At 37.1% G+C, this 25,894-nt stretch overlaps 1 protein-coding gene across 1 annotated transcript; it reads right to left on the bottom strand.

Annotated features, from left to right (window-relative positions):
• Positions 1-1,766: 1,766 nt before the first annotated feature.
• On the bottom strand, positions 1,767-25,502 carry LOC144647360 (uncharacterized). Its single transcript, XM_078507163.1, has 19 exons — positions 25,408-25,502; positions 19,791-19,923; positions 18,101-18,183; positions 14,789-14,870; positions 14,135-14,208; positions 12,515-12,610; positions 11,770-11,801; positions 11,335-11,397; positions 10,140-10,215; positions 8,798-8,886; positions 8,349-8,398; positions 7,912-7,999; positions 7,354-7,404; positions 6,938-7,010; positions 5,399-5,460; positions 4,645-4,747; positions 3,649-3,783; positions 3,264-3,359; positions 1,767-2,788 (listed from the first exon to the last, which is right to left on the bottom strand). Exons 3-19 carry the CDS (start codon positions 18,146-18,148, stop codon positions 2,294-2,296), a joined length of 1,713 nt encoding a protein of 570 aa, XP_078363289.1. The 5' UTR covers positions 18,149-18,183; positions 19,791-19,923; positions 25,408-25,502; the 3' UTR covers positions 1,767-2,293.
• Positions 25,503-25,894: the final 392 nt, after the last annotated feature.

The raw sequence follows: 25,894 nt of genomic DNA on the forward strand, positions 1-25,894 counted from the left end.
CGCATGTTAATTTTGATACATTTGGATTTACGAGTCCGTGAAAATTTAAATATCAGCAACCGTTAGATCGCTTTTTGTAAACATGTAAAAGTATGGTGTCTTCGCCGGCCTTTATTTCACGAGTCCAGACCAGACCATTCTAAATTCCAACTGAATCCTACTAAACAGATGTTAAGAAGCATAGAAATATAAAAATACCTTGCACTTTTTATCTTCCTTTGCCACAGCGACTTCGAAAATTTCGTGCTTATGCGAGTATTTCATACACATTATGCAAATGAGCTTACTTACTCGCATAAGCACGAAATTTTCGAAGTCGCTGTGGCAAAGGAAGATAAAAAGTGCAAGGTATTTTTATATTTCTATGCTTCTTAACATCTGTTTAGTAGGATTCAGTTGGAATTTAGAATGGTCTGGTCTGGACTCGTGAAATAAAGGCCGGCGAAGACACCACACTTTTGCATGTTTACAAAAAGCGATCTAACGGTTGCTGATATTTAAATTTTCACGGACCCGTAAATCAAGTTGTATCAAAATTAACATGCGTTTCCAACCTTTGAAGGACCACTTAACTTAGGAATAATAATAATAATTTGGTGCGTTTGGTTGTTTTTGAGCGGCAAGCTCGTCAACTTATGAAATTTCTCGTTCTGGCCAAGCTCAAAATGAGGCCTTTTGCAGCCTTCACTGTTGAGAGCTCTAAAAAATATATTTTAACGTATTTCCAAAAACTAAAGTCGTTGCATTTACTTACAACCTAAGATAGTTCACTGGGCAAAGTTTGAAGGAAAACGTTTTTCCGACCCGAAATGCGATGGACCGCTTTAAGAGAAACTGCCACTTAATCGTTATAAAAAAATTTCCGCGCGCCGCCATACTGGATTTTATGACGTGTATAAATAGTTGCTCAATTAAAGATCCTCTACTTCCAAACAAGAGCGGCAACTATTACACTTCATGAAATCTAAAATGGCGGCGAATCTTTTCCTTTTTTTGTTGCTATGAAATTTTATTTTCCCTTGTCTCGTAAAATTTGTAGCTTAGACATAACTCCAAATAATTCAACAGTTGTTCTAAGAGTGGAGGTTTCCTTTAGTTATCAACTCCTACGGCCTGGTGTTAGAGATTGGAACTAGTTTCTTAGTAGTCAATATTCGGAGGGGTTTTTTTGGTCTTAGTCTTCAAGAGTCAGAAGAGTGGTAGAGGGCTTTAGGTCTTAGCTTTTAAAGATTTGAAGGGGGTTGAATTTTACTTTATTTAATTTTTTTTGAGGGGCGGGGAGGCTCTTTGGTCTTAGTTTTTGAGATTGGAAGGAAATCTTAGGTCTTAGCTTTTGGGAAACACACTGGATCTGTAGTAATAATTTTGGATCTGGAGTGAAAACGTTGGATCTGTTGTTTAAACTATGGATGCCTAGTAAAAACGTTGGATCCGCAGTAAAAACTTTGGAACAAACGCACAAAATCAACACTGGTCATGAGTAAAAATTTTGGATTCAAGGCAGTGACTTTTTTATCATCAAACGTGTTTTGTTTATTCGTTTTATTTAGAAATTCATTCATGGGCCACCGTAATAATGCTACAATACAGATTATTTTTAATGATGCAATCACACCCTTTTGGAGTTTTTTTGTAATTGTTGCGTTTTCATTGTAAGCATGCGATGCAGAAAGCTCCCGTGATTTTCGTTTCAACGATAAATAAATAAACGATGGACAAAACGTTCCACGAGTAAGCGTTCACAGGGAGCTAAAGGAATGCCAACGCTTAGTGAAAAATGAATATCTTTTTTACTCAAGAATCTCGCGATAATTCACTTGTTCAGAAACCCATAATGGGTTTCTGCATGTATTCAGTGTATCTATTGGTTTAGCAACTAGTTTCAGCTGAATATGTGAAGAAAGCGTTCAACAGAAATACGAACATTTAGCCGTCGTCGTTTTCGTTCTCTAAATACGCAAATTTGGTCATGTCACGTTGTTGCATGTTTCGCAGAGAACGGCCGAGAAATGTTGCAAGATTCAAAACTCACGTACAAATTATTATTATTATTCTACACATTAAACCTTTTGTTTGGTGACGTCCTCGTTCACGTTGTCGTCGTAGTTCATAAAAATGGACTTCTTTAACTGTAAGTTTTTTATCGCATTATTATTAAGTGAATACCTATATGTCTATTGGGGCCTGATTTAATTACGCAATCTGTACATAAGACAGTTTTAATGCCTTGGTAGACACCTTGGTTTGATAGGAACTTTATGGCCCTCTATTTTATTATAATTGCTATTTTCCTCTACTTTGCCTTGCGACTACGTTTTTGTTGTGGTGCCTCATTCTGATCACTGTATAAGCTTCCTTTTCTTTTATCTGTGACTTGATGTGCTTGTTGCTTATCCCGTGAACTGCTACCTTTATTTTTATTAGTAGTACATCTAGCTATATTTCTCTTGGACCTAGTTTTTGTAGCTCCTTTTCGCACTGCTGAAGTGTTTTCGTCTTCCTGACTGCTTTCGACAACCAAGTTAACATCCTTGTCATCAATCATTTTAATGTGAACCTCGCAACAATCTGCTGTTGCCTCAATCTTGTCTGGACCATCTCGAGTTTCATTTGCTTTCAGGTTCGAGGCACTTATGGAATCTATGGTTTTAATCTGTCGTGCATCCATCCTCTCTTCTGTCAAACCATCACCTGCAATGTCCTCTTTTCGTAATTTCTCACTAAATGCTTGAAGTGAATCATTGCTGTTTCCTAGAAACTCGCCAGGCAGCACTTCAACGTCTTCATCCTGTTAAAACACATAAACAAAAATATAAAAACAGTTCACCCCCCCTATTCAGCGGCCACCCTTGGGAAAATGGCAAGTGATCACTCAATAGGTGGTGGTCATACAGTCACCGGACGCCGTCGGCACCGGCCCCAACTGTCCGGCTTATGGAAACGTGACACAAGTCACTCTGAGATAATAAAGCTGAATTTATCCACAGTGAATGTTTTAAGTCTGTTTACAAACCTACAAACTGGAACAAAAATACTATCAAATTCAATCGTTTATTCATTACAATCAATAATTCACTGCTTCTGAAAAGTGAGCAGTACATGTTGCAACTGGAACAGTGTTATATGTATTCGCTTGTTCAAGACCGATTCTTAGATTCTAGTCTAAAGCTGCAAACTTGGTACAGGGCTAAAATAATTTAAAAATGCAGAAAACTGCATGCAAAAATACCGAACTTTTGAGGTTAGTAAGCAATACAACGAACCTCAGATTCGAAATCCTTTTCCATCTGCATTATTAATGTTTTAAGCTGCCGATGAAGTAGCGTCTCCTTCTTGTCATGCTCTTCGTATTCGACTCCCTATACAAAAAAAAATAACACTCTCAAAAGAGCCTAAATTTCAGACAGCAACCTCATTTACCTCCTTTCAAAGCTAAAAATGATAATAAAAAATAAATATATTTTAATACATTCACGAGAAAATAAACGGACTTACTGAAACGAAGAAAAACAATATGATAGACCATAATACTACATTATAAAGATGTTTCAAGTCAATTAAAAAAATAAAACAAATGTATAGAAACGGCAATTTATATTCTTCTTTTTTTAAGTATGGACAAGGAAATTCTTTGAGCTGCAGGCTTACCTGGTCAATATCAGCATCACCGCTTGCATCAACAAAGAAAACAGGCTCTTTATTTGGTTCTTGTGCCTCTTCAGCGAACTGCCCAGTTTCTTCTATGGTGCTTGCTGTTCCCTCCATGACAATGTCACAGGCAATCTAAATAAATAAAAAATGATGTGTCACTTGGCTTGTTTCACACCAAGTTTATCAAGAACCACCATGCACAAGACATCCATGAAAAGGCCAGCAAGCCATCCGTAATAGTTTTGTTTTCCAGGCATTGGTTCTCTGAGGGACCGAAAATTACGTGAAGGTTTAAATACACATTGCTTTCAAGCAACGACAACATTTGTTGTAAATCAAGCCTTTAGCGGAAGCTGGTTTTCTCACTTGTCTTTTACATAATGCAACCAAAACATTGTCTCCAAAAACCAGCCCGCAATAAACTGTTTACAAGACATGAAAAGCATTGCATATCACGTGGGAGGATGAAACAATAAACAGGAAATAACCTAGCAGTGTAACGACCAATGTGCAAAATGTAAATGCATCAATAACTGGTTTCAATCTGACTTTAAAAAACTACAGAAGTTGGAGGCACAGTAGCTCAACATTCAGCCTCACTCCTACCCTCCCTGGGGCGCGTTTTTTCTTCTTACCCAAGCCTCTCCCAAGTTTGAATCCAAGATGGCACACGCCTGATCGGAATGCGCTCGTGCGCTAAATTAAGCCTACATTGCAGGCTAAAGCCATGATGTCCAGTGACAGGGAGCACAATGTTTTCATGAAACTTTGAAATTAATTTCTCCCCACACTAATGAGATTCCTCCCCCAAAACACGAAGCAACCAGTCCGTACTACACTATTCCAACTGTTAATAATAACAGAAAAAATAAATGTTTACAGTGGTCATGTACCTACAAGCATAAAATAAAATAAGATACCACTTATTAAATGAAACAAATAAAATGACAAACTAGAAATTGAAGTAGGAAAAAGAACTTTAAGAGGACTTACCTCAAATAGATACTCTAAAGCATCACTATTTTTACACTGGAGCAGTTGTTTTGTAACCTGATATCCTGTCATTTTTCTCTGAAGCCCAAGTTTCTCTTTCAGTCTGCAACAGAAGACTATTATCTTAAGAACCAAGATTTAAAATTGCACCAACAATTTAAAATTGTCATTTTTCAGCTACTATATTTTACAATCTGGAATGTTATATAATCACCAGCTATGCCCCCAATATAGATTTTTTTAAGGTTACTGGGGCCATTAAATTGTTTAATCTTCCTTAGTGTATCTTTCTTATTCTTTAAAAAAAAGTGCTGTAAGTTTTTTTTACAATGTGTAGTTTCAAAAAATGTCCATACTCATCCCACAGAAGGGATTGGAAATTTCCTGGGGGGTTGAGGGGTCTCAAAGACCAGAAATTATGAAATTTAACTGGAATTTCCAGAGGGGTGGGGCATTCTTTTAAAAAATCCCTTCCTTGGGGGGGGGGGGTATGGATATTTTACGTAATGTTTTAATGGAGAGTGTAGTACGGGTAGACGCCGATTGAACGCATCCTGATGATCCACGAAAAGAGGGGGGCAGAGGGGAAGACACTCACTATTGCAGATTATTAATGAGTTTTTAAGGAACTATACTTTCTATATTGAATAGAATTTTTCTGCCAAACTTTTCTCTCCTTATTTTGATTTTCTTTTTATATACTAGTATATCTATAAAATTTACGATGGATCTCAAGGTCCAATTCACTGGGTACCTTTCGTCATGCCTTTTGAGCCACGCCACAAACTTGACAGGTGCTGCTTGTCCCTCAGCAATCTGTAAAATAATAAACATACAGTACCTGTTTGTTATATTAATATTAATTGCCTCAGGTCAAAAACATTTTTGCTTCCCGGACTCAAATTTTGCTTCAAAAACATGTTGCCCAGTTTAGCCATAATGGAAGCAATGTTGACTAGTTCATGCACAAGCCTGACAAAAATAATTGTTCCTGGAACATTGTTTCCTCTTTTAGCCAACCAAAAGCAAAACATTTTGCTTGCTTCCTGCTAATTTAGCAACCCAGGAAACATGACAAGAAACAATGTTTCTGCAACAATATTTCCTAGTTTAGCCAGGGCTTAACTCAATATTTACTAATTATTGTTAATATGTTACTGATAATCTTCTCTTGTGATCAAGTATTAGACATATACATTTCCTAAGAAAAAAAATATTTCAGTCACTTTTAAAATTCACCATCTCTGGGTACACATGTTTTGATTGGCTGAATTTAAACAAAAGGAAGATCTAATCAAATGAACCGTTTTAAAATTCCTATGTTAATACGAGAGTTGAAAATGGTTGTTTTGATTGGCTATATTTGAAACTCACTTGTAAAAATCTAGCCAATCAAATGATGTGTTAGCCTGCGAACACTGATGCATTTTCGGCGACAGCCAGAATATGCGTCTGCGTTCGCAGGCTAATGATGTGTCCCCAGAGCCACTTACTTCTTGTGCAAATTAGGCTCCATCAGCTTATAGGGACAAGCGGCTTTGAATTTGTACTGTTCATCATTTTTTGTTTAGCGGGGCAAGTATTTCAATTTTGAACTCAAAAAAGCCAGAAATCGAAAAAGGAATGTTTACTTAATAATACAGTGTGAGACAGCTTTGGGCCCTCAATTATTGATGCGCAATATATGCGGAAGCACTAAGCACTAGTCAGCAGATAAACAAAATGATGGTGGCAAGGACATGCATCAGTTCTGTGATTTGTACTCTTATTAACCACGCCGTTTAAACTATTAAGATCCCTTGTTAGATTTGCACTGTCTTTATTATAATAATACATACCGTATTTACTCAAATAAGCGCCGCGGTGCTTATTTAATTTTTCGCGCCTCAAGTGCGGCGCTTTTTCGAGGGCGGCGCTTATTTGAGGGCGGTGCTTATTTAAAATTTGGACGCCACAAAGAATATTATCTTTTATAGTAACTGAAAATAGCGTCTTTTGATTGTCAGTATTCGTCTCTTGCTGAGACAGAAGTGGCGTTAGCTGTACTGGCAAAGTTTGCGGCCTTAACAACATTTGCAGAACTACTTATTGTAAGAGTGTTGAGTAGAAAAACCAATGGGAGAGCGATAAAACAATCACTCATAACTGCAAAACATTGCTTTTGATGCAAAGAAATGTTCAAGCTTGTTTTAGAGTTGCTTTATTCTGCCGTTTTTAGCCAGCGGCGTCGCGCCCTTATTTGAGTAAATACGGTAATTATTGTGAAGATAAACAAGGCTAAGTCAGAGCTAACCTGTTTGATTTCTGATGCAAATTCCTGAACATCACCTTGTTTCATCATAACTGACCTTGACAAATAGATAAACCTTAAACCAAAAACAATATCCATTACCAGTCTGGCAACAAAATGTTTTTAAACAGAAAACCACTACCCCAGCAAATATCATAAAAATGCTAAGTACCGGGATAAAAGTAATTATAACTACCTTATATCTTACAATGTGACACGTGAAATCCATCAACTGATGAAGATCAAAGTTTTTTTTTTTTTTTTTTATCAAAACATCATTTAAAAATAATTTTACAACAATCGTTTTCTTAGGCTAGCCAGTTGTTTTTAGTTAGCTTTTAATGCATGGCACTGTTAAAGTGCAACTAAAAAGTATTCCTTATTTCCTCTTAATTTTTATCAATTCTAAATTTACTCACTTAATATAAGATGAGTGTGTGAGTGGTCCAATATTTCTTTTCAAGATGGTTCTATAAATAAATAAAATAAATAAATTAAGCCAATATGTAAAGAACATATACATGTGCATGTTTACTCTCTGTAGCTATAAAGGACAAGATCAATGCAGTTGCCTTAGGGCTTGTTTCAAAAGCACCTCAATGCCTTTCTGCAGGGGGAGGAGAAGCAACTTCCCATACACTCTCTTATACAATACAATACAATACAATACAAAATACAATACAAAACAACACAACTATGTTTAATAGTGCTTATCCATATAAGTGCTAAGCGCTTTACAATACAAGGGTTAGGGTTAGGGTCAGTGTATTACTTTCAGTGGTGGCATCAATAATTTAGAGTTTATTAAGAAATTCACTCTTTAAAAGTAGGACATGCACAATGCTATTGAGTGATACTCAACAATTGATGACTGATCACAAGAATTAGGGAGAGTGTTTGTTGGACAGGAAACAATTCCAAATTAGTTGCTACCATTGTTTATTTTTACATAAGGCAACTGATGTTACTGGTCTTACCGAATGACTGGGATGACCAAGTGGCCATTATCTTGAGTGATGGCTGATAATTGAACAACTACATCCATGCACAGAACTGGTGAAAAGCCTACAAAAAAAACATTGAAAATAGATCAGAACTTATGCTACACTCTTGTACAATTGAAGTAAAAAATTCAGACCACCTCTCCTTCTATGGAAAAATAGTGCATTTAGGTTTTAGTGCATGTTCAACACTGATTTGGAGATAAATGGTTTTGTAATAATAAATTATTGTCAGAGGTCATGTGCTATTAAAGCTGTTTAAAGTTTGTGTTTTCTCTTGGGAGCTGTTCAGTCAGACTATAAAGGGAAGGGGGTAGGGGTTTTTAAATATATTGATGAGACCTGTACAGGTGTAGCATGGTTTTTCTGAAAATATCACCCAAACAGTAAAATAATAACAAAACGCATTGTACCTAACACTTGAAAGAGTAAATTACCAGCAGCTGTAATTTCAGCACTGTCCCTGAAACAAAAAGGATAACACGTGGTAATTTGATAACTGCACCTTTATTATCTTTATAAATTTAACAAATAAACCACTGTAAATAGAACAGAACATGTCAAAAATCCCAGCTGGCAGGGGGCTGACCAGTTGGCTATTTACAAAGCATGGAGGAGTTGAACCAAGAACCTCCAGATTACAAGTCCAGCACCCTAACCACTAGGCCACAACGCCTCAACTTTACCATTATTGAGTCAGGCTTTCAAAATGCAATGTATATTCATGAGGGTTTTGATAAGAGTACTTTTCAACAAGTTTCCACACCACGTATAACAGCACAAAAAAACGCTGTTTCTGTTTGACATACTAATATCAACTATATTATATCCAGAAAGAATGACAGGTCAAACATGCATGTACCTTTCAGATAGAAGTGTCATGTCAAAATATAAAGACAATAAAGCTGCCATATGATCTCCATATGATTCCTTGCATTGCACATTTGCAACCTGGGAAATGAAAAAATACTGGCTCTGATCAAACAACAATAACTAATCTTATAGAAGAAACTCTTGCCCCTTCACTTAACTAAAACCCAAGATGTGTGAAAAAAGCCAATAAGGCTATGAGAGGAGAACAAAGCAACTGGCAAACTCTCTAACTACATGTACAAATGTAAGACATTAACCCAGTGTTAAAAAGGAGAACACAAGAGTAACACTGTAACTTTTTTTAGTAGGTGGTTACCCAAAGCATTGGTCAATCAATCCGGGCCAAGAACAGTGGAGTACACAAGAATGGGTGTGGTTGAAACATGGGGTAGGCCATGGCCTACCCTATGGCCTACCAGTGGTCTTCAAAGCTGCAAACTTTTCTTATTTATTTCTGAAATGTTTCGTCTCCAAATGAGACTTCTTCAGGAAATAAATGTTACAATTATTTTATAACAGCATATAAAACCCCGCTAAGTCAAACCTTAGAGGCTAAGGGTGTGCAAGGGTAGACAAAATATTATGTGTTCACAAACCCCCGGTACATGTACATGTATGTGTGAGGGAACACATACAGTACACTGTATATTAGAGTCAACTCTAAGGGTTCTCGTATGTGAAAGGGTACACATATACCTGTCTCAGTTTCCCTTCACTTTCTCGGAAAATAGATAAAAAAAACTTGTATGTGCGCTTTAATTCTTCAATGAATGAATGAACGCAAATTATGCATGTCTGTAGTATTCGACTCAAGTTGACAAAATTAATATCCAATTTCGCAAGTAATGCTCCAAATTTAACCTCAAAAACATCCCTGACCTCCCTGCAGACCATTACAAATATATCTTCTAATGCCTTAGAAGTTCCAGCTTTGCAAACTGCTAGAATCGCCTAAATCCTTGCTTTTGAGACCATCTTCTTCTACTTTTTTGTGGGTTTCCCCACGTAAGTGGCCGCCATTTTTTTGGAGCTACACGCGATTCCATATAAGGGCAAAAAAATCTGCATTTCTGATTGGTTGCGAATAATCCCCAGCATTGTTCCAAGGTCATAAAGGGAAGTTGGACACTTCGGGGTTACATGCTTCTGTTAATGCTTAATGAAATTACCATAAAGCGAATTTCAAAAATTGGAGTTAATTTCATTAAGTGTTGATTTCCAGAACCAAAATTGGGATCAACTCCGGAGATGACTTTTGGTCAAGTTGCTGAAACAATACATCTAGTAACCATTTTATATGAAATAACGTTCCTGCAGTGCACTGCACTTACACTTTTTTTGCAATCAAGCCATCTGAAGTGCATCAACATCACAAGGTTGTGGATACAACTCTTTAAATCTAGTGCCCTGTTGTAAAAAAAAACAGGTGTCACATTTTAAAAATCAAATCGCATGGACATATCATAATCCAGACTGCTGACTGAAGATGAGGTATAGAAACACAGACAACAAGCAAACAGACTACAGACCAATGACAACATCACAATCTAAAGCTTGTGAAGTCAAGCAATCACAGTGCAATTATTATCAAGGTGCATGGTCAGCTCATAATGGTTTAAACACTCCTGTCTTTGCCACTCTATCACACATACACCAATAACGTTGACGAAATAACATTTACTACTTTTTAAAATATTTGTAAAAATGTTTATTTTGCCAATTACAGGTAGGCAAAAATATATCAATTATCCATTATCAATTATCAGAGTCTCAAACATAAAGGAAGTACTCAGAGGGCATGTGAACTAGCATTGCGATTGGTTTGTTTTTCTGCTCGTTCTTGCAACTCCAACAATTTAGTTTTCAGTGGATCATAAGTGACAGAGTCGTAAGTGGAATCGGAAGAAAATGAAAAAGGCTCTGATTCTCCAATACCATCAAGCCTGTGACTCTGCTTATGACTCTGAGTTTTGTTTTTCAGTAAGTTGTAAGCTATGCACTCTTGCAACTTGGATTATGACTCTGACTGCTAGTGAAAACCAGCCTTTATTAAACACTATTACCCACTGACTAATTTTCATACACACTATTGGGCAAAATGCTGCTGCTGCATTTTTTTAACACTTGGAAGCTTTTGATATATTTCAGTAGACCAACTAGCACCAGGCTTTTAGCCAGGTGGGAGTCCAGGAGTCCTGTGGACGGCCACTTTTCAGAGAAAATTAATATGAATAATTATATACAGAGTTTTTTTAAGGAAATTTGGAAATCTTTAGATACCTTTGCACTCATAACTGCAGAAAAACACTTTGCATGCTCCTTAGGCCCTCCTATGGCGACAAAGTCAGGCCTTATAAAAGGTTTGGACTCCCACTTTTTAAATCCTGGCTAAAAGCCTGACTAGCACTGCATTTCAGTTGTCCAGTTTTGATTTGGTTAAAGCATTAATCAAAACCTCAACATTGCTTCTTTAACAAAGTATGTGCTTAAATATACATGTAATTGGCATCATAGTACTAAAACAACCTTCTCTTCCTTTGTTCAGATGGTGACTGCTTAAGACAATCTTCGCACCATGGAGTCAGCTCACTGAAAGAAACACACTTAATACATGATAATGTGATTTACAGCGGCGGCGAGTCGCGTGCGACCGGGGAGCGGACCCAGGCCCATCGTAAGTAGACGCGTCAGGAGCGGGGGGGCGAGGGCGGGGGGCACGGGGAAACGACAGGGCGCGTCGGACGGCGCCCTGGCCTCGCGGTGGCACGCGGCGAAAAACAGGAAAAAAGGATAATTTTGCACTAGCTGTGTTCATGTAAAAGGTTGTTGTTGTTGTTGTTGTTGAATCCAATAAAGCTGACATGGAGCAACAACCAAAGATTTATGATCGCTAATAAATTCTTTTACTCACAATGAGCAGTTGTTTATAATACAGTGTTTGAAAAATTTGACTTCACTTACCTTACAAAAACCTTCATACATTCTCCAATGGTCTGCAAAGAGAAAACAGAGTGGTCTGTAACTTCATCCAGACATATTCATACACCAGACTAAGAGCATGTGTTGTGGTTGGTACAATTTGGTATATTTTCCTTTGTTCTGGTTATGGTAATTAATACACTATTCGATAAGAACCTGTGAAAAAGCATGTGACACAGAAACACCCTGTGAAAAAACATGTGAACTTTGCAAGGGCTAAATTTTGTCCAAAAAGCACAAAATTTAGTACCTGTGAAAAAACCTATGAATTTGAGGACCAGTGTAAAAAACCTGTGAAAAAATAATGTGAACAAAATATAAAAAAAATTCACTGTGAATAAACCTGTGAATTAACCTCTGAAGAAATTACATTAAAAATACTCCCAACAAACATGTGGGAAAACTTGTGAAAATCAATTAAATTAACTATCAAGAAGTTTCACTTGAAAAACAGTATAAAATTCTGCCAAGTTGAACATAATTTAATGCAAAAAATGTACAAATGGACAGACATACAGTTGAAAGCCAGGTTACAAGACTTGCATGATTTCATCATCAGGCCACACCTGACTCTATCTTTTGTAAGGATATAAATATATGATAATGAATACAAAATAAAGGGAAATACTAAATTGTACCAAGGGAAACATTGAACCACAACTACATTTATTTTTAGCACTATACTTAATGAAGCAACATGCATGTAGGTGTGGATATTATAACATACCAGTTCACTACAACAGCCAAAAGTGACTTGTTGGCATTTGCTGATAACTCCCAGAGCATCCTTAATTTCACTGTCACCTCCAAGTTCTTTCTTTTCCTTATAAATGACAAAAAAAAACATTTAATGAAAACAAGATGTATCAAAGTGCAGAGGAACTTGGAAAAAATACTATTAATTATATCAGTGTTTGTTGTACCATACTTCTGTTCCATACATTTTAATGTTAGTAACTTTGGCCAGGCTGAAAGACACCACTCAAAATACTGGAACTTTATTATAAGGAATTTATTATACTGTAAAAGTCCAAAAACAAGCCCTGAGCTTATATTCACTCATGTCCTTTTCATGCGGGCTTAGTTTTGGAGAGGGACTATAATACATTACGGTACAAGAGGGAGCAGGCATTTTCATTGGAAATATGCATTACAAAAACCTTACTGTGCATGAAACGTTTTGTTGCATACAGTTAGAGTAGTACTGTACCACATAATAGATCCTCTGAATGTCAGTGATGAAATAGAAAATAAAACAAGTCCAACAGTCACTCTAAGATCACAATTGGTTAGATAAAGGAAATGGGACAGAGATGGAAGAACCTAAACTTCTGCTGTAATTAAGCACCAATTATTGTCACTAAAAAAGTTTTAGTTAAGTACATGTACATGGCACATGCAATTGTAATACTGTCTGTTAATTATGGTGAACATTCCAACTACTTTTTTGTAGCTTGGATGTAGCTTGAAACAATGCCCAATTTATTGTAACTGAATTAATTTCTCTGGTATCTTTCAAATGATTTAACTCTTTTAAAATGGTTTGATTCTGAGGTTTATTTTTGACCTTATTGCATGTTAACTGCATCTCAAGGAGAATTATTTTGATCAATATCATAAAATTTAGAACTTGGATATTTTTGCTTGACTCTTTCTTGAACACCACAACTAAAACACTCAATTTTTTAATTTTCACCTCCTCCCATTCATTATTATTTCAAACAGAGCAGGGTTCAAAATAGCAGCCGGCTAATGCGACCAAAATTTCATTCTGGTTTTATGTTTAGTCACCAATGTTGGGACTACAATTCTGTGTTAAGATGAATAACTGGGTGCCCCCCACCTTCTCAAGTATTGTGTCTATCCAGAAAATTTAATGGAAGATCTTATTTGCTTCTAAAACATTCAAAAAAAGAAAAGAAGTAGCATTGCTCCAATCCATTCATTTGCTTTGCAGTAAAATATTCTAAATTAACTTCGGTAAACTTGCAAATGGCCGACCGTGTTTGAATTTGCCCCACAATGCATTGCAGACCTTTGAGCATTGGGTACATCATGTATGCAAATGGTTGTGTCCCTTGGAATACATGGCTCTTTAACAGCCGGGAAAAATGAGTCTTGACAAAAAAGCTGACAAATTCAGGCGAAAGGCTGTAATTTTTTATTGAACCCTGCAGTGGGTTGCTAGCTCTACATTGTTTACTTGAGGAATGATTCTTGGTTGAAAACATCAATAAGGATGGGGTAGAGGGGGAAAGGAAAGGCAGTGTACCATTTATAACCTTAAATATGCTAAGAAAAAGGTAAGTGTTTCAACTATTTTGTCCATGATTGTAGATTGTCATACCCCAGACAGTGCGAAAGTTGTAAACAACTTTTCAGATCCATGTAAAAAAGGATAGCATTTCCATAGATGGTTATCTGCAAATAAAAATACTGCAAATTATCTTAACAACAAAAACTTGCTGGAGATAACAAGGTCAAAAATTAATGTAACAAGAAGCTCATAGAGCTTAGAACTAGGCCTTGAAGTTTGACCACTATTGGTAAATATAACTTGTTTTTGCATGAAAAACAGTCAGCATGCATTGGGAGTCAAGCCAGAAATCACAAGAATCATGCAAAACGATAATGGTCGTGTGATTTTCAGTCAGAAGCAGCCGGTCATGCAATCACTGGAACTGCATATTTCAGTGCATTCTTTTCTGCAAACATCTAATTTTAGTTTTGGTGATATGCTTTGAAAGTATTCAGTTTAAAGAAGATGATGATGATGATGATGATGATGGTGGGTGGTGGTTGAATTATCTTTGGTGGATAGTCCCATTCTTTAATGGTTAAAATGTTTTCAACAGTAACCTCCCTCACAGGTCATTTTGCAAAACAATTACCATTTTAACCTGGTAGATTAACCTATTGACTTTATTTTCTTTTTCTTATTTTCATTTTATTTTGCTTATTTTTATACAGTACGCTATTTAAGCAGAGAAATTTTACTTACAAATGATGGCCCTTTGCTCCACTGACTCACAAACAGCTTTCCTGAGTAGTTCATTGAGAGCTCCTCTGACAAACAGGCTAAACTAAAACCAAGATCCATGTACATGTAAATAACCATCCAACCTTAGTAGTATTTTTATTGATAATCAATAAGATACAGTCAACTCTCTCTCTATGCACCAACTGACTGCAGGGCTGCAAACAATTTCTTTTTCTTGAAAGGACATATGTCTGACTTAGTCACCACTTTGGTTGGACAAAACAAAAAATCATCATGAAGTGCTGTCACAAAACAACAAAGATTTGCATAACTGAAGTGATTTTAGTTCTTGATCATCCTCGGAGACCCAGGGGCAGTTAGTGGGGGCGACGGGCAGCTTATCGGGACAACGGGATTTTCGGGCGAAAGTTTACAACATAGAGCGTAACAGCCCCTGGGCACTTTGTCTTACTGAACCAGTTCCAGAAGCGTTTGAACTCCTTCCTCTTGATTGGCCACAAAAATATTTTTGTGGCCAATCAGCGAGGTTGACCAGAAGAGCGACTCTGACGTCTTCTTACACAAAGTTGTTTTCCTCATAGACTCGTCGTTGTTGTTAAGCCCGTCCATCGGATGATACTACGTAGGTCTCAGATAAAAAAACCAAAACAAAAACAAAACAACGAGGCCTGGGAATATGTTAAATGTAGCATAGCGCAAGGAAACCAAAAGTTTTTAAAGCTATACGCGAGCACCTCTTGTTTATAAGTTTTGTTTTTGTTATTTAAATATCCAACAAATTAAACAAAAACCCTTTGTTTTAACTGTCAAGCTTGCAACAAAATAACAATAGGTGATGGCAGCGATATCTTCGCTAACGCGTGGCCCGTGCAGTGAAGTACCCAGACGGTGGCAAGTTCCAGAAGTCGGGCAACGACCGAGAAAAATAATAAGAATTGTTGTTTACTCGAATAACTATTAAAAAGCGCGCAACTAACAGTGTAGAACTGGCAGTAGTCTAGGGCTTATTTTTTTCTGAGACTCTCCATGTAATAGCATCCGATTGATGGGCAGAGCATCCACGACGAGTCTATGAGGAAAACAACTTCGTGTAAGAAGACATCAGAGTCTCCTGGCCGGTCCTCGTCCCTGATTGGCCACAAAAATATTTTTGTGGCCAATCAGGAGGAAGGAGTTCAAACGCTTCTGGAACTGGTTCGGTAAGACAAAGTGCCCAGGAGCTGTTACGCTCTATGTTGTAAACTTTCGCCCAAAAATCCCGTTGTCCCGATAAGCTGCACGTCGCCCCCACTAACTGCCCCTGGGTCTCCGAGGATGGTTCTTGATTGGCCATTCCAAGGTTGTGCAGGGAACTGGGGCGAGTTTTTAATTTTAAGCAATCGCTAATCTGACACCACCACATGAAAGATCCAGTGAGATTTGTCATTTGACCAAGTTTGATGCTTTTAAGATGAACAGAGACAAAGTTATGGACCTTGAAACATGGCTCAAAATCCATACAAACGTCTCTTATTTTGAGGCAGCGTCCCCCAAAACCTTATATATATAAACTCTAAAAAGTTTTTATTATTTCTGCGATACTCTTTAAAATGGTCAAACATGGTGATTTTTATCTTAGTTTCTTTCAAATAGTGGGTCTTTGGCAGGATTTTACAGCCGTCACAAAACAGATGAAAATTTTAAGAGTTTATACGGTTTTGGGGGACGCTGGCTCACAATTAGAGACATTTGTTTGGGGTTTGAACCATGTTTCAAGGTCCATAACTTCATTTCTGTTCATCCTGAAATGACCAATCTCTTCATCATCTTATAAGTGGTGGTGTCACCGTGTCAGATATTTATCAATTACAAGTACTTAAAATTTGAAACTCGCCCCAGTTTCCTGCGCAACTTCGGAACGGCCAATACAGTTGAATATTAAGTGCCCACTAACAGTATCTTTTTAAAGTCATTGCTAGGGAAGAGTCAGTATGCCGTAACTCAATACAACTCCAGACAGCTTTGGTACTCTTGTTCAGGTAGTATACCAGCAATGTCTAATGCAGCAGCTTTAGGGCCTGATTACATGAGCTGGGCTGGCCCGGCTAGCCGGGCTGGCTCGGTTTGCCGAGATCTCGGCACCTCTGTTAAACGCAACAAAATCAACTTCACAATATTACATGACAACCGGGCCAGCCCGGTTAGCCGAGATCTCGGTATTGCGATGCCGGGATCTCGCCTTGCCGGGCTGAAAATTTTCCATGTAATCGCGTTAACCGGGCCAGCCCGGCTAAGCGGGCCAGCAATAAATTTCTCTTACGAGCACAATATCCAACGAAAAAAATCAATGCTACTCCTTCTAATTCTAAATAGGATGTAGAGGTAACGTAACCCATCCAGCTGCATAAGAGAAAAAAATTAACCACCAAATTACCGGAAAAAGATGATTTTAAAGATCATTCATGCTCTGATCATTCATGCTAAAACCGGGCTGAAAGTCATCTCGGCAAACCGAGCCAGCCCGGCTAATCGGGCCAGCCCGGCTCATGTAATCAGGCCCTTAGAAGCTGGTTTGGTACTCCTATCTTTAAAACGCTGCTGTTTTTATTTTTTGGTACATATTAATTTTTTTGGTTTTTGTCGAAGTATCTTTGGTTCTACTGGGTATGATTTCCATCAGGGACTCAGATTTTTTCTTTTTTCTATGCTCATGATAAATTAACATTTCATCTTTATCAGTGCGAATTTTACATTGTCATCTGTGACTTTCACAGGAAAACATACTAATAACACTTAGCTGTTTAAATGGGTAAAAATAGACAACTTAAGGTAGATTAAAATTCAACTGTTACAAGACTAATGAGATATAAAGGTGGACTCCACTATTCAAGCAAAAGTAATAAAAAAGCAAAACGTCTAAATTATAACTGTATTTTACAAAATAAGACAAACTGAAGGAGATTCATGTAACCCGAACAAATAAAGTTCTGCATGGTTCATATAAATAACAGAATCATAAGTTTGCTAAGTACTGTGATATGTACAGAATATTGTTTTCCCAAAATCATTCTTATTTGCTGTCACATTTATCCGTTTATTGTTTGCTCTGAACTACTAATTTCATTGAAAAAATACACTTCTCAGGTGGTCTCCTAACTACCTCAAAGTGCCTGTTGTCCATTTTAGAGACTATAAGGTGTCTGTCTTACAAATGTGTGCTATTATTTATAAGAGAGTTGACTGATCTCTTTTCTTAATTCAGTTGATAACCAGGTTGTTATAACGTACCCAAGGTAAAAAATGTGGAAAAAATATTTCATATTGCTTCCTCACCTCTGTACATTCTGTATCTGCAAACCTATTTTTTTTTCTTAACAGCATTTCTGGCTTTCTTCTTTACTGTACTCTTCACCGAACTGTAAAGGAATGCATGTGAATTTTAGTAATAATTGTTCCCAATAAAAGGATACGGAGATGGAATAATATTAACCCCTTATTACGAGGTATACCTTAGTGAGTATGTTATATTATGTTATTAATTTTTTTCAATTTGTGTTCCTACATGACATACAGAGTATGTGAAAAAAATTAGTGCTACAGTTGTAACACAAGAAAAATGTAGCTCATCAAACTAGACTTTCTCAAAGCCTGTTTCTGGTAGTTAGGTCATCTGACTTTTCTCGCCTGCAGGGCACCATTTTTTACTGACCAGTTTTCTGGTCGGTGGTGTGTCAGAGGTGTGACAGCATTGATATCCAATCAGGGAACACAATGTGTTCAGACGTCAATTATCCGGGGAAACTTGATCCTCGCGAATCCTTCATTTTCTCTGTAAATGCTCTCGACGTGAGAGAAGTGAAGACGTGCGAAGGAAATGAACGCGTGAGAGAGAACGCTGGTTTAACTAAGCTTGTTTTCAAGGAAATTCAAGAGATCCGAAGAGCACAGTTTTTACAGATAATTTCAGTCGAACAGCTTTCATTGTCTAGTTTCGCAACAATGAGAATTTCTAAGTTCACACCAGCTGGTAACTTAGTGAGGCCCGTAAAAAGCTTTCAGCGACAACTCGGGTTCGAAACACTGACCCGAGAAACAGTTTGTTGGGGTCATGTCAATTCATTGTGAAATTCACGCACGTATGGACAGTCATTTAAGAAATGTTTATTACAACGAGCGATGAAAGGGCAAGCTGTCAAATTTACTTCACACCCATTACTTTTCGTGCCAACAACATGCAAATTTAATTCAATCTCTTGCAGGCGGAATAAGTCGACTCGCTTGCTTCTCGCGATTTCATCGCTCGCTATCGCGACTTCGTTGCTCAAAAGAGTCGACTTGTGGCAAGTCTTACATCAAACACACATGTACAATCACCAAAATCTTGGTGATTCATAGCAGGAATTTCAGAGAGACTGGCCATTGGGAATACAGGTGTATCTTTTTTTGGAAAGATTTATTAAAGTTGCCAGCAATATCACATTAGGATATTTTGGCTACTATAAGAAATCATTATAATAATTTTAGTTTCTGGTAAAATTTTACCAGTGAGATTAATTAACACCCAGCATCCTGCTTAAACTCTTTTAGTCATTGCATTCAAATGAAAATGAAAGCAATGCAGTATTCAACTAATTGAGTGCAAAGTAAATAATAAACTGTCAAACTACATTAAAAACATACTCACAGGCATTTCCCAATAACAATGAAAGTGGCAAAAATGTGAAAAGTGAAAAATGTACTGGTACTGCAGCTGGTTAAGGAATGTCAGAGGCATTGAGCCAGAGAACATCTGCCTGATTTACATGAAGTACATGAAATACCACGACAGTTACATGAATGCAGCTTCAATTATAAAAAGAAATCCTGGAGGGGTTAAGGTTTCAAGTCCTGTTGAAGCCTTATAATTTTTTCTGGCTTCCCTTTTGCCGGGAACTGAAGTTACATTCATAATGACAAAGGTCTTTCCTGTACTGATGTTCGAGATTTATCAAAACATCACTGAGACCAAGAATAATCTCCTCACCTTAATTGTGCCAGGTATTCATAGTAGTCATTAAAATCATTTTCCAGCAAGAGTTTCAGGTCACCAGCAGGTAGAACATCTATTGCTTGTCTGAAATATTCCTTCAGGGCATCACTGCCTAGCTTCTGTTTATCTAAACAATAACAAAAAACAAAGAATGAATGAATGAATGGTAATAGTAATAGTATATCTTTATTGCACCTTACTGTTCAAAGGGATGCATTTGTCAGTTTACAATAAAGGTTTAAACATTAACTAATACATTTAAGAAATAACAGAAACTGAATTGTTATTTTTGAAACATAAAATATTTAATATATTTACCTACTATTTTTGATGTATTATTGTCAGCTCTAGGTAAGTACTTATTCCTCTCGTTTTCACTTAAATAAATGTAACTCACATCAATCATTGAAATGTGAGTACAAAGCTCACGTCTTATTGTTGTAAACCCTTGGCAATACATCAAGAAATGCTTTTTGTCTTCTACACAATTTTGTTTACATACCAAGCATGTTCTTTGCTTTACTGGGATGATGCTCCTATATTTTCATATTTTCCAGTCGGTATTCATAATCCATGACATCCTAATCCAAGCTTTGTCTGTCTTTTTCTATGTCATGGATTTATAACTTTTTTTAGGTAATTCTCAAATTCATAATTCTTTTTAACTTTCTTGTGCATAAATTTTTCTCTTGAAGTTGATGATGAACTATTCTGGGCGTCAAGCCAGTTTTGTGAAATACTTATTTCTAAGAGTTTTCCTTATAGTTAATCCCGAGGTGGGGGGGGGACTCCCTATAATGGCCTATACGAGGAGGCTCCGCCCGAAAAGGGTACCTTTTCTACACTTCAGGTATATAAAAGGGTAGGAATTTCACAAGTTTAGGTATGTGAAAGGGTATGGAAATCTGTCATTTAGGTATTTAAAGGGGCCTTTAATTCCGAATTGGCTGCATTATTTTTATTTATTTAACACTACATAAAATGAGAATAAGACTTCCTGTTTTAGGTATATGCCATGTCATTTAGGTATGTGAAAGGGGTACCTTATCTCAATAAAAGGTATACGAAAGGGGTGCCTTTTCTGTCAAAATGGTATATAAAAGGGTAAGGGGATGGACCTAGGGGCGGAGCCTCCCTGTATCAAACCTTTTCAAGTAGCCCCCCCCCCCCCGGAGTTAATTGTCCATTCTTGATGTGTTGGCGGTTATTTGGTTCTATTACTTGATGCATCTCTTCGTCAGTTACAACATCGAAAATAGTTCTAGATGTTGTTGCATATTGAAATTCTTCACTTAACAGAACGTTATTACAAGAATGCTTCAGTATTTGCCAGTAGCTGAAGATTGAGGCTTTTATGTCAATGATTAAAGGATAACACCCAAACTCTGCCCTGCAAGCAATGTTTTCAATGAATGAAAACAAAATGGGTGAAGATTGAAAAATAAATGAACAATCCTTTAGAAAAATGGAATAGTTTACATAATTTATTTGCTGTGTGGGAGTCTGATGCAGAAAGCCATTTAATAAAATATAAAATAATGCTTCTTTTGAAGAGGTTTAAGAATGTGCAATGCATTGTTCCTCAGAAGGATTGTGCAGTTTCAAGAGTGGAAGTAGGATTTACTGTCTTTCATAAGTTTTTTTTTAGGAACCATCCAAGCACTACCTAAAATGGCAAAATTTTAGACATCTTCTCTGTTCGTTTACTCTAGCCATGAAGAAAATAAATTTATTTATAGGCTGCTCCTTAGACAATGGTGGATGTGTCACAGGCTAAGTCAAATTTTAATTCAGGTATTTTTTAACCTAGGTTATTCTTTTCAAACCAGGTTAATTTTTTTTTAAATAAGGAATTTTTTTCAAACCAGGTTAAATTTATTTTAGTCTATAGGTTACCGGGTATTTTTTTACCTCAGTGAGTATAAAACATGGACTGCAGACTACAGACTATGGACTGAGTATAAAACATGGACTAAGGTAGAAACATGAGCTTCAAACTGTGGACTAGGAATAAAACATAGGTATGCAATGCGTGCATGAGTTGTCTGGGGGGGTGGTAAACGGGTAGCATAGACTGTTGGATATTCGTTTTTAGGTAGTGGGAGAGAATTGGCACATGTTCAAGAGTGTTGAATAGTTATTTTTAGGTAAATGAAAATTGTAAAAGGTAAAACATCTAAGCTTAATGGATCACCTATAAAATGTTTGAACAAACTGTACAGCAATCAGACACAACTCCAGGAACCTTTTTCATTTGTATGGAGAAACCAATATTGTTTAGGTGAAAAATCAAATAGAACGGTCCTTCCTACTGGAAAATTTTCAAAAAAAAAAATGGAATACCTTTCCTAATTTTTACCAGAATGCTTAAAATGTCACTCACTGCACTTATTTGATTTTCACACTATTACCATGCTCTTTGATGAAATATGCATCTGTAACAGCAGGAAATGAAATGGGAGGGTCCTTTCCAATGAAAACATTTCAAATGGTACACTCATCCAATATTATTGTGTTTGTTGAAAAATTGTACAGTTCTATTTGCTTAAAAAGTCTACTCTGTGTGGCAGGTGTCAAAAGGAGAGGTGGTCATAACTGATTTGATTTTAACAGCAGACCATTTAACTGATAAATTAAAGTGTCAACTAGATGTATAAAGGTGGGAGTGATTTTGGAATAATGGGTCACTTACTAACACATCTCTGAACGCATTTTAGAACGAAGCATATAGAAACAAAAGGAACCATTCAAATTCAGTGAGATGCAAATAAGTGGCTCCATATTCTACAGTTGAGCCTAACGCCCCCGAGATAAAACGCCCCCGAGACATAACGCCCCCTAAAAGACATGACGCCCCCTATTGTAATTTATATATTCAGAGAAGAGAGGGGCGTAAGAGTTTGCGGTAATGCGGTTTTGCATTATTTTTCATGCAGTTTTGCGGTAATTTTTATTTAAACCTGTGGTATTGCGGTTTTAAAAGACTACGCGGTGTGCGGTTATTACAAATTTTAGGTCGCGGTAGTCGGTGAGAAAATTTTCTGCGGTAATATGATTCTCTTACGTTTCGACTGGATCCTTTCACATTCGGTTGTTTTGCTTCAGTTAAAAAGCTTGAGCCAAGTGTTTTGTTTTACAGCGTATCAGCTTACACAATCAGGGTTCGTTATTAAGCAAACTTGCCCTGTGGCTTGTAATTGCAGCCTCTTCCAGTTAATACTTGATGTGTTTAACTGTTTTATCCAATGATACGTTGACTTGATGACATTCCAGGCATTCCAGTCTTATCTACCATTGTTGGTCATTTGAAACTGCAGTTACGGTGTTTTGGTAAAATTTGATGCGGTTTGCAGTTTTGTAGCGTATTTCTGTGCGGTTTTGCGGTTTTCCGACCCCCCTTATGCCCCCCTCAGAGAAAGATGAGAGAAGAGAATGATAAATAAATGATATAAACTACTGTAGTTTACTGGCCTGTTTGCGTTGCGATTCATCCGTTAATGGCAATTGTGATTCTTCTGTTTTGTTGCTTGATCGGTTTCGCTCGATCCATGTAAGCAACGAGTAGTAAGATGAAAAACTATGGAAAGATACTTACCTGTTCACGGTGGCGATTTTAATAGAATTGGTATCTAATATGGCGAACACTTATGGCACAGTGAATACCGATCACAATCCAAACAACCCAACAAAGAACGAAGCAAGGAAAAAAGGTAATGAAAAGAGCAAATAACAAAAATAGGAAAGTATAAGAACCTTGGATTGGTAGAACCCGCTCACTATAAAGTCGGTTTTTACGATCGAAAACTGAAAATTATCTTTCTGTTATCGTTATCATAAAATTAAAAATTAAATTAAAATGCTTTCTTACATCAGGACCTGAACAATCGATGGAATCGATAATCGATGGCAATCGATAACAATCGATATCAATTAATCGATTGATATTGATAATCGATGAACAATCGATCGCTAAAGTTTTTGTGATTATCGATTGTCATCGATTATCAATTTAATCGATAATCGATGACAATCGATCAATTAACTACCATCAATTTTCATCGATTATCAATATCATCGATTACCAATTTAATCGATCATTTAACTGCCATCGTTTTTCATTTGAGGTTCACTTTAAAACACACGGTCTCGCTTGTATGTTATATTTTATTAGCAACAACAATGATAACCTTTCCAAAAAATGTCAATACAACGAGAAACTTACTAACTTAACAGTAATAAGGCAATAATTATTTAAAACAATCGTTTTGAGCTTATTAATAGTAAAGTCTTATTCGCCTCCATCAACGAAGCGTACGCTTTTAGGTCTGGTTTGCTTTCGAACCAACTTCTGGCAAAGTAAATAGAAATCGCAACTTACAGAATTCCTCGCTGTCTAAGTACAATGTAATTTTTCTAAAACTCTGTCTTGTAGTCCATAAACATCTTCTCGCTCGTCCGAAATATTTCAAATCAAACAGTAGCAGAGAGAACTCAAAAATACGTCGTCCGTACGTCGGAACGAAAACGAGACAACAGTGGGAGTCTGGGGATGAGTTTTGCCTGTCACGTCCGCCATTTTTGACTCGGTCACGAAGAACGAAGTGTCTTTGGAATTCTAGCGCTAGCAAACAGTAGGAAACTCGAATGAAAAACAGAAACATTAAAGCTTATGATGTAAACTTCATCTCAATGGAAAGGAGCTTTATATTTTTTTTACAAAACAACGTATGTAAGTTTTTACTTCATGCTTCGGATTGATTGTGTGTTTAATGCCAATCGATGGCAATCGATGAAGTTCGCGACCACCAAAGTGTGATTATCGATTGATCATCGATTGGCCGATGCCAATCGATGCCAATCAACAGTAATTAATCGATTGTCATCGATTGATTTTCCGATCATCGATTTTCATCGATTGTTCAGGTCCTGTTACATTAAGGAGCGTCATGTCTTATAGGGGGCGTTATGTCTTAGGATAGGGGGCGTTATGACTCAAAGGGGGCGTTATGTCTCGGGGGCATTTTATCTTGGGGGCGTTTTGACCGCAATTCCGTGTAAACATAAACTGAGTCAGTGAGATGAGCAAGATGCCTAAAGGACTGATTAAAGTAAAGTTCCGCAGTTTTCACTGGGTGCCATGGAGTCTCTAGCAATACCTGGGAAGTTTTCTTGTCACAAACTTCAAAAATTCCTGTGCAAACATTAAAAACGAGAAAACCAAAAACAACTACTAACTATGCTCGAATTTGACTCGCGACTCGATTTTCAATGGCTCGAGCTTGAACTTGATTCGTGCTACGGTGAAACTCGTTTAGCACTAACTCTAAGGCTTATAAGCGATTTTGAGAAAAAAAATTAAAATATTGGTGCCAAAATCCCTATAAAACACTTTATGCTTGGCCCGTTTATGATCAGTGGATAAAGCTTTTTAGCTTACAAGCTTTCAGTTATATTAACCTGAGTTGACGTTAACACGTGTTCGGTGACCCAAGCTTACAACTTTGCTTTTTGCGTACAGAAGTCGCATAAATTGCTTCTTGTATGGTCTTCCAAATGTAAATGAGTTCATTAAAATTGACTTAAACATCAACTCAAGTTTTATCGAATTTACCTTTTAACAGCTTTGAGGCTAAAAGCTCAACAAACTTTTTTCCAACGGACGCCATCTTGAATGTTGATCGTCCCAGTTCCCAGTGTGTTCTCGGCCGACCTGCCGACCTGCCTGGTCTCCAGGCGCCGTTCCGTTCAGAGAGCACGGGACGACTGGACGACGAAACTTTGAAGACAAGAAACTTCAAGCAGTTTTTAACCCGGCAGTTAAGGGGAGACAACGTAAATTTGAGTGAAATTTATAGTAATTTATAAAGGGAATAAAGGAAGAAAATTATTTTTGGAACACCAACAGACAGTTGACCCCGGGGGGGTACTCAAAAACGTTTTATACGGGGAGGCTCCGCCCCAAGTTCTAACCCCTTACCCTTTTATATACCATTTTTGACAGAAATTGTACCCCTTTCGTATACCTTTAACTGAAAAAAGGTACCCCTTTCATATACCTAAGAGACATGGCGTGTACTTAAAATAGGACGTTTTCTTGT

Source organism: Oculina patagonica, chromosome 3 (assembly GCF_052425735.1).
Source record: "Oculina patagonica isolate OP01 chromosome 3, crgOcupat, whole genome shotgun sequence".
NCBI lineage: Eukaryota > Metazoa > Cnidaria > Anthozoa > Scleractinia > Oculinidae > Oculina > Oculina patagonica.